Source organism: Nicotiana tomentosiformis, chromosome 4, assembly GCF_000390325.3.
Source record: "Nicotiana tomentosiformis chromosome 4, ASM39032v3, whole genome shotgun sequence".
Lineage (NCBI taxonomy): Eukaryota > Viridiplantae > Streptophyta > Magnoliopsida > Solanales > Solanaceae > Nicotiana > Nicotiana tomentosiformis.
Window position 1 is genome coordinate 1,339,878 of NC_090815.1, and position 6,372 is coordinate 1,346,249.

General features: G+C 38.2%; 2 protein-coding genes across 5 annotated transcripts; both read right to left on the reverse strand.

Annotated features, from left to right (window-relative positions):
- Positions 1–453: 453 nt before the first annotated feature.
- Positions 454–3,517, reverse strand: LOC104103738 (uncharacterized). 4 transcript variants are annotated; one of them, XM_070199467.1, is made up of 4 exons: positions 3,207–3,517; positions 1,238–2,991; positions 1,032–1,150; positions 454–942 (listed from the first exon to the last, which is right to left on the reverse strand). In XM_070199467.1, exons 2-4 carry the CDS (start codon positions 2,898–2,900, stop codon positions 577–579), a joined length of 2,148 nt encoding a protein of 715 aa, XP_070055568.1. In that variant the 5' UTR covers positions 2,901–2,991; positions 3,207–3,517; the 3' UTR covers positions 454–576. The 4 variants fall into 4 exon arrangements, with proteins under 4 accessions (XP_070055568.1, XP_070055569.1, XP_070055570.1 ...); XM_070199468.1 differs by having other exon boundaries at positions 1,238–2,398; positions 2,540–3,517; XM_070199469.1 differs by lacking the exon at positions 3,207–3,517 and having other exon boundaries at positions 1,238–2,405; positions 2,540–2,705.
- A 132-nt stretch (positions 3,518–3,649) lies between these two features.
- LOC104108490 (uncharacterized protein At3g28850-like) lies at positions 3,650–6,000 on the reverse strand. The gene is made up of 2 exons (XM_009617542.4): positions 4,591–6,000; positions 3,650–4,407 (listed from the first exon to the last, which is right to left on the reverse strand). The coding sequence occupies exon 1, from the start codon at positions 5,708–5,710 to the stop codon at positions 4,637–4,639; it is 1,074 nt and encodes a 357-aa protein (XP_009615837.1). The 5' UTR covers positions 5,711–6,000; the 3' UTR covers positions 3,650–4,407; positions 4,591–4,636.
- Between the last annotated feature and the right edge of the window lie 372 nt (positions 6,001–6,372).

Genomic DNA, 6,372 nt, shown 5'->3' on the forward strand with positions numbered 1-6,372 from the left:
CTTTTTTTTTATGACGGTGATGTTTGGATCAGTGTGCGCCCGACTCGATTATTTCATCAGGTATTTATTACTTTCCACCAGCACAAGTATTATGTAACTTTGTCCACCGACACTTAAGTAGATAAGAAGTAACCAATCACCTACTGCTTTTTGCCTCCGATGGGAGGCTCAAGACAACTGATCTTTTTTTATGATGGTGATATCTAGGTTAGTTTGCGCCCAACTCGACTATTTTATCGGGTATTTATTACCTCCCACCAACACAAATATCATATAACTTTGTCCACCAGAGCTTACAGTGCAAATCAGTGTTGTGAAGAGCGTGAAGCGAGAAAAAGCAACAAATCCCATTTCGCTTAAAGCGAGAAGCGAGAAGCGAAGCGCTCGCTTTTTTGAAGTGAAGCGAAATTTTTAAAAAAAAATAAAAAAATATTGCATAGACAACACAGGTAATTGTAAGCAAATGTTCAGTACTTCAATGTAAAAACTAAATAGTAGCATCAATTAAAGCACAAAATGAGCATCCTATTCTTCTACAAGATTGTCAAATTCTTGTATTCCACTATCATTATTATATTACTCGTCATCTTCTTCAACTTCTTCTTCTTCATCAACTAGGGACAAAGTAGCTGCCTCTTTTCCCTTCCTCTGTGAACTTGAAGTTGAGGTACTCCCTCTCAAACCATAAATCCTCTCCCCAATTCCACGCGCCTCCGCAACATCACCCCAAGTGAAATTAGAAGTTTCCTCAAATACTTCTTCATCTGCATGATCTTCCGGGACTCCAGTTAGCCATTCATTAGCATCATCGATGTTGTCCAAACTAATTGGATCAATTACATTGCGAGCATTGTAAGGACGCCTCAATGTTCTATTGTACTTAATGAATACTAGATCATTGAGACGCTTCAAGGTTAGTTTGTTCCTTTTTTTGGTATGAATCTGCAAATAATAAGTAATTAGTAAGTTTAGGACAATTGAGATATAATTTAATTATCTCAATATACTAAATCTTTCTTCTTAGTTCTTACATGTTCAAACACGCTCCAATTCCTTTCACACCCGGATGAGCTACATGTTAGACTTAGAACCTTGATGAAAAACTTTTGTAAATCCGGAGTGGAATGGCCATATTGCTTCCACCATTCAACTGTAAAAGTAGAACAAATTTTCAAAACATAATATTGATAAAGAAATAACTTATTAACTATAAAACAACATATAAGCACTCGCTCACCTGGTGACTTCGTCTTTCTTTGTCTAATCGCCATGTTTTTTCCAAAAAGTTGCTCAGCGTTCCTATAAATACTAAATTGCTCTGTTATTTTATCTTGCACGGATTCTTCAGATATCAACTTCTCAATACATTCATAGTATCCATTCCACAAAGGTTCATCTCTTAGAATCCTTTCTTCATTGTCATAAAACAGTTCCGGGTTCAAAACAAGTCCAGCTGCATGCAAAGGGCTATGAAGCTTACTATCCCACCTTTTATCTATGATCTCAAAAACTCTTTTGTATTTTCTTTGATCCCTAAACGAGACTTGAATAGCCTCATTTGCCCTATCCATTGCTTCGTACAGGTAGCCCATTGGTGGCCTTCGCTCCCCATCCACCAAACGAAGCACTTTAACTAAAGGACCACCAATCTTCAATGCATGAACCACATTGTTCCAGAATGAAGGAGAAAGTATAATATCTGCAGATTCTCTTCCTCGAGCTTCCCTTCCATAGGCACTGTTAGTGTACTCATCTGAAACAAACAACTTCTTCAAATTGCTTTTTTGCTCATACATCCTATGCAAAGTCAAGAAAGCAGTAGCAAATCTTGTCTTTGCGGGTTTCACCAAGCCTCTTTGTTTAGTGAATCTCTTCATCATATTCAATAACAAAGGCCTTTGAACAATATAGGAATGCACTCTAATTGTCTGATTAAAGATTGAACTAAAGGGTCTTTCCTTGAAAATGTCACCAAAGATCAAATTAATGGAATGTGCTGCACACGGAGTCCAATAAATATGCGGGTACCCAGCAAACATCAAATCGCCAGCTTTAACATTTTCACTGGCGTTGTCCGTGACAACTTGAACAACATTTTCTGCTCCAATAGAGTCTATTGTACTCTTGAACAAAGAGTACATTTTGGTTGAATCAGTCGAAGAGTCGCTTCCATCAACGGACTCGAGAAACAGGCTTCCCTTAGGAGAATTCACCAAGATATTGATGATCATTTTTTCATTTCTCGCCGTCCACTTATCGATCATAATGGAACAACCAAACTTGTTCCATTCTACTTTGTGCTCCTCCACGATTTTGTTCACCTCTGCCACCTCTTTTTTTAGATATGGCCCTCTAACTTCATGATATGTTGGAGGCTTCATTCCTGAACCATATTGGCCTACGGCCTCAATAAAAGCAGAAAAAGTGTCAGTATAATTAACACAATTAAAAGGAAGACCTGCATCATACATCCACCGCGCAAACATTGTAATTGCACGATCCCTCAAAATTATTTTAGCATTAATTTGAGGATTACCACCTTTTCCTTCCTTATCTCCAGATTTTTGCGAGAAGTAACAATCCATAGGACCTTTGGTCTTGCCAGTAGATCCACAACTAGAAGACATTGGTTGCATCCTTCCCCGCTTTTGTGATTTTGGTGGAAGCGACGAAGCATCATCACCTTCTTCTGTTTCATCATCGTCATCAAGATTAAGCAGTTCTTGTTCATGAATCAGTTGAGTCTTTAATTCTCTCTTTTTATGAAGGAATGCTTTCAAATCTTCCTTCACATGCGACGGAACTTTAGGACAAGATGCAACATTTGGATCACCGCCGATTAGATGTGCTTTTTTACGATAGATTCCTCCATTTGAAATCTTGTCAAAAAAAAAAGACATCTAATTGCCATCTTGTTGGTCTCGCAAACTCTTTCAGAGTAAGCCCAAGCCGGATCTTTCCTATCTTCTTTTGGCGCCATTAAAAGAACAACTACATAACACATAAGAAAGGCAATAAGAACTAAGAATAAATTATAAAGGATATAAAAAATCATAGGAATTCTCTGATAATAACTGAAAAAATTGGGCAGTAAAATTCTGGAAAAATTGGGCAGTAAAATTCTGGAAAAATTGGGCAGTAAAATTCTGGAAAAAATTCGCCAGCATTTCGCTGCTTTTTGGACGTTTCAGAAGTTCAGAACATACCTGTTGAAGTCTTGAACTTGAAGTTGAAGAAGAAGAAGAACAACCCTAGTTGATGATTTGAGATTCTTTCAGAAATCAGAAGTAGATGAAGAAGAAGTCGCTGCTGTTGGAAGTTGAAGAATACTAGTCGTTGTTGTTGAAGATCAGTGTTTAATCCAAAAAACTTGTTTTTAATAAAATAGGGTTGGGTATTTTAATACAGAGAAGCGGACGCTTCTTCTCTTCGCTTCGCTTTCCCCGCTTCTCGGTTTTTACACAGAAGCGGTCGCTTTTACTGACCTGGGTCGCTTCAGCAAGCTGAAGCGCTGCCTTTCACGCTTCGCCTCGCTTCTCGCTTAAAGCGATGAAGCGAGCGCTTTTTTAAACACTGGTGCAAATATCCATTTGCTTCTTTCAGTATCTCTAATTAATGTGTCTTTGTCCAAAAATGGTAAGTTGGAGCATTTCATCAAAAACATACTTATCATTATTAAAGAATGGGCCATGACTAAATATTTCTCATGGATTTTGGCATTTTGCTTTCGCCACTTAGTTCATACTAAGGCAAGAAGATTAGGAGCCACCGACAATAAACCAGTTGAAAATCTTGACCACTGACAAACTTCAACTTTTTATATTGAAGAAACTGCATGCTGACATACAAATAAACCTAACTAAGCAGAAAAGCTGCTACAACAGAGAGAATGAAGTGGTCGGTTTTTTCCCCCCGATGCCCGGTACCTGCTTTGGAGCACCCGACTGATCCGAATTCGTGTCATGTAGGGCCCATTAAGGGGAAGCGCTCTCTACCAGTAGTTTTTTCAAAGACTTGAGAGTGCATATCTTACTGCAACATTCACCTACTAAGAATATGGTTAAGCTTCAAAGCAACTCATCATATACAATGAACTTGTACTTCCTATAAGGGAAAAATATTGAAACTTTTATGTTGCATAAGGTATTAAACCAATGAAGCATCACTTATAGCAAACTTGCAACAAAATTTCACTGCACAGCATCATAGTTGTAGCCAGAGCAACTTACTCTCTTGACAGCAACCGCAAGAATCATATTTTATATAGCATATAAAACAAAGATAAGGCTGACATACCGAAACAGAAAATGGTTGAATCACAAATTCATCTGGTTGAACTGCAAACTTCACTTCATGTTGATCGAAGCAACAAACTCTGAGAAATATTCCAGTTTGTAGCTTACTTTTCTGATAACAAAAAGAAAAGATTAATAAAGTAGAACACTATCAAAGTAGACTTGTTTGAAATAGGGCAAGCAAACAAGCACCATGTTCAAAGAGAAAATGAACATGATAGCTCCTGAGATACATAATATAGACATTTGAAACAAACAAATCTACAATTGAACCTACACATATCCATATACATACACTAGTAATAACAAAATTCGGAAACCACAGACAAAAGAGTGAAGCTTCAAGGGTAACAGCCAGGGCAACGAATCAATCCATTTTCATTACAACGCGGGCACCTCCTCGACTTTCCTTCCTCCTTTTCGAACAATTTCCTGCTTCCATTGCAACCAGGGCACGGTACAAACCTCTCCTCGCCACAACTTTCACAAGTGAATCCGTCATTCCTAACTGAAAACCCTTCCAAAAGCTTAGCCAATTCTCCAGTCTCATGAAGTTGCTTAATCTCTTCTATACCACCAATGTACTTCCCTCTTACAAACACCCGAGGCAAGCTCATTGTTTTACCTTCCAAAACATCTTGTAACTCTTTCCTATATGACGAATCCATAGAGATATCTCTTTCGTCTATACATACCCGATACTCTTTAAAGATCATCCGCATGGAGCAGCAATCTTCATGAGTTTTCCTGATACCCCTCAAACTAGTATAATACAGAACAATCCTATCCTCAGTACCCTTTAAGTAGAAATCACTATTAAGCAAAAATGAGCTCAGAGGCCTATCCACAGACCTAACCATTTTCGATTCTTGATGCTCAAATTGTTTCGAAGACAATGCTTTTCGATAACTTGAAGCTACATTAGGATCCATTTTAGCCAACAATGATTCCTCAGACAAATGCTTCCACAGTGGCTTCATATCATGAGTATTACTACTACCCTTGAACTTTCTAGGAGAAGAAGACTCTTCAACATGGGACTGAACCATACGAAAATCTAAGTCATCAAGGCCTTCCATGAGCTCCCAAGTGTTGATAACTGAGTCAGGAGATAAAAGGTCTTGCGGATCACCCTCATTGTGGCATTTCATCAAACAGGTGGTGTTGTCTGGAACTTGAGGATCAAGTGACCCATAGCCATAGGTGGAGGAAATCAGTGAGACTAAGTGGTTTGTGTCCCCTTTACAAAGGGGTGGGTGGTGAACTAGAGGAGTAGGTAAGGACAGTGTTCTTGAAACTGGAGTTGAAGAAGAATCAGAGTAAGAATATGGGGAATGTATAGAAGAAAATGAGTTTGATGGGTTTTGTGGATCTTTGGTGACGAAGTCATAGGAACGAGAAGCAGAGCAACCCATGAATGGAAACAAAGAATAACACAAAATGTTGAAATTTTGTGCAGATTGACCAAGAAAACAAGAGAATTTTGTAAGGGGTGGTGGGTTGGGGTGTTAGGCAGTGATTAGTCTGCTTATTATTAGTTTGAGCTTTACAGTTAAAAAAGCTTCTCAAATGGCTGCAAATTTTGACGTAATTCGGTAAAACTCATAGTGACTCTGGTTACAACATCTAGCAAGGTTCAAGTTGGCACGGTTCATCAACATACCGTTAATGTTTCTTTAAATTTTGAGTAAATTTTAGTAAATGTGTTCCACTTGTATCTTCCTTTTGTGTACATTTAATGCTCGATAATTATCAAGAATAGACAGATACGTGAGGGGATAGCTGGTGCATGGCCAGAAAAAGCAAAAAAAGAAATAGATCAAGGAGGAGGAATAGAGGTAAAAGTAGCACGGATTAGCCGGTTTTCGGATTGATAATTGAAAAATAACCATTATTTTGTTGTAACACGAAAACTTACAGCATAATATACTGAAAATTAGTGCACTTGCGTACAGGGCCGGCCTAATGGCCAAGCAAGTAAAGTCGTTGCTTAGGGCCCCTTATTTGTAGGGGCCCCAAAATTCTCTAAACACTTAATGTATTTGTCCATTTTTTTTAACAATATTAAGTATTTGAA

Bases quoted from the DNA above. Each gene is read 5' to 3' on its own strand.
- LOC104103738 (XM_070199467.1), bottom strand. From the start codon at position 2,900: ATGTCTTTTTTTTTTGACAAGATTTCAAATGGAGGAATCTATCGTAAA. The intron at 1,151-1,237 runs GTGAGCGAGTGC...CTACTTTTACAG, and splicing joins AAGAAAGACGAAGTCACCAG to TTGAATGGTGGAAGCAATAT. The intron at 943-1,031 runs GTAAGAACTAAG...TATTATTTGCAG, and splicing joins ATTGGAGCGTGTTTGAACAT to ATTCATACCAAAAAAAGGAA.
- LOC104108490 (XM_009617542.4), bottom strand. From the start codon at position 5,710: ATGGGTTGCTCTGCTTCTCGTTCCTATGACTTCGTCACCAAAGATCCA.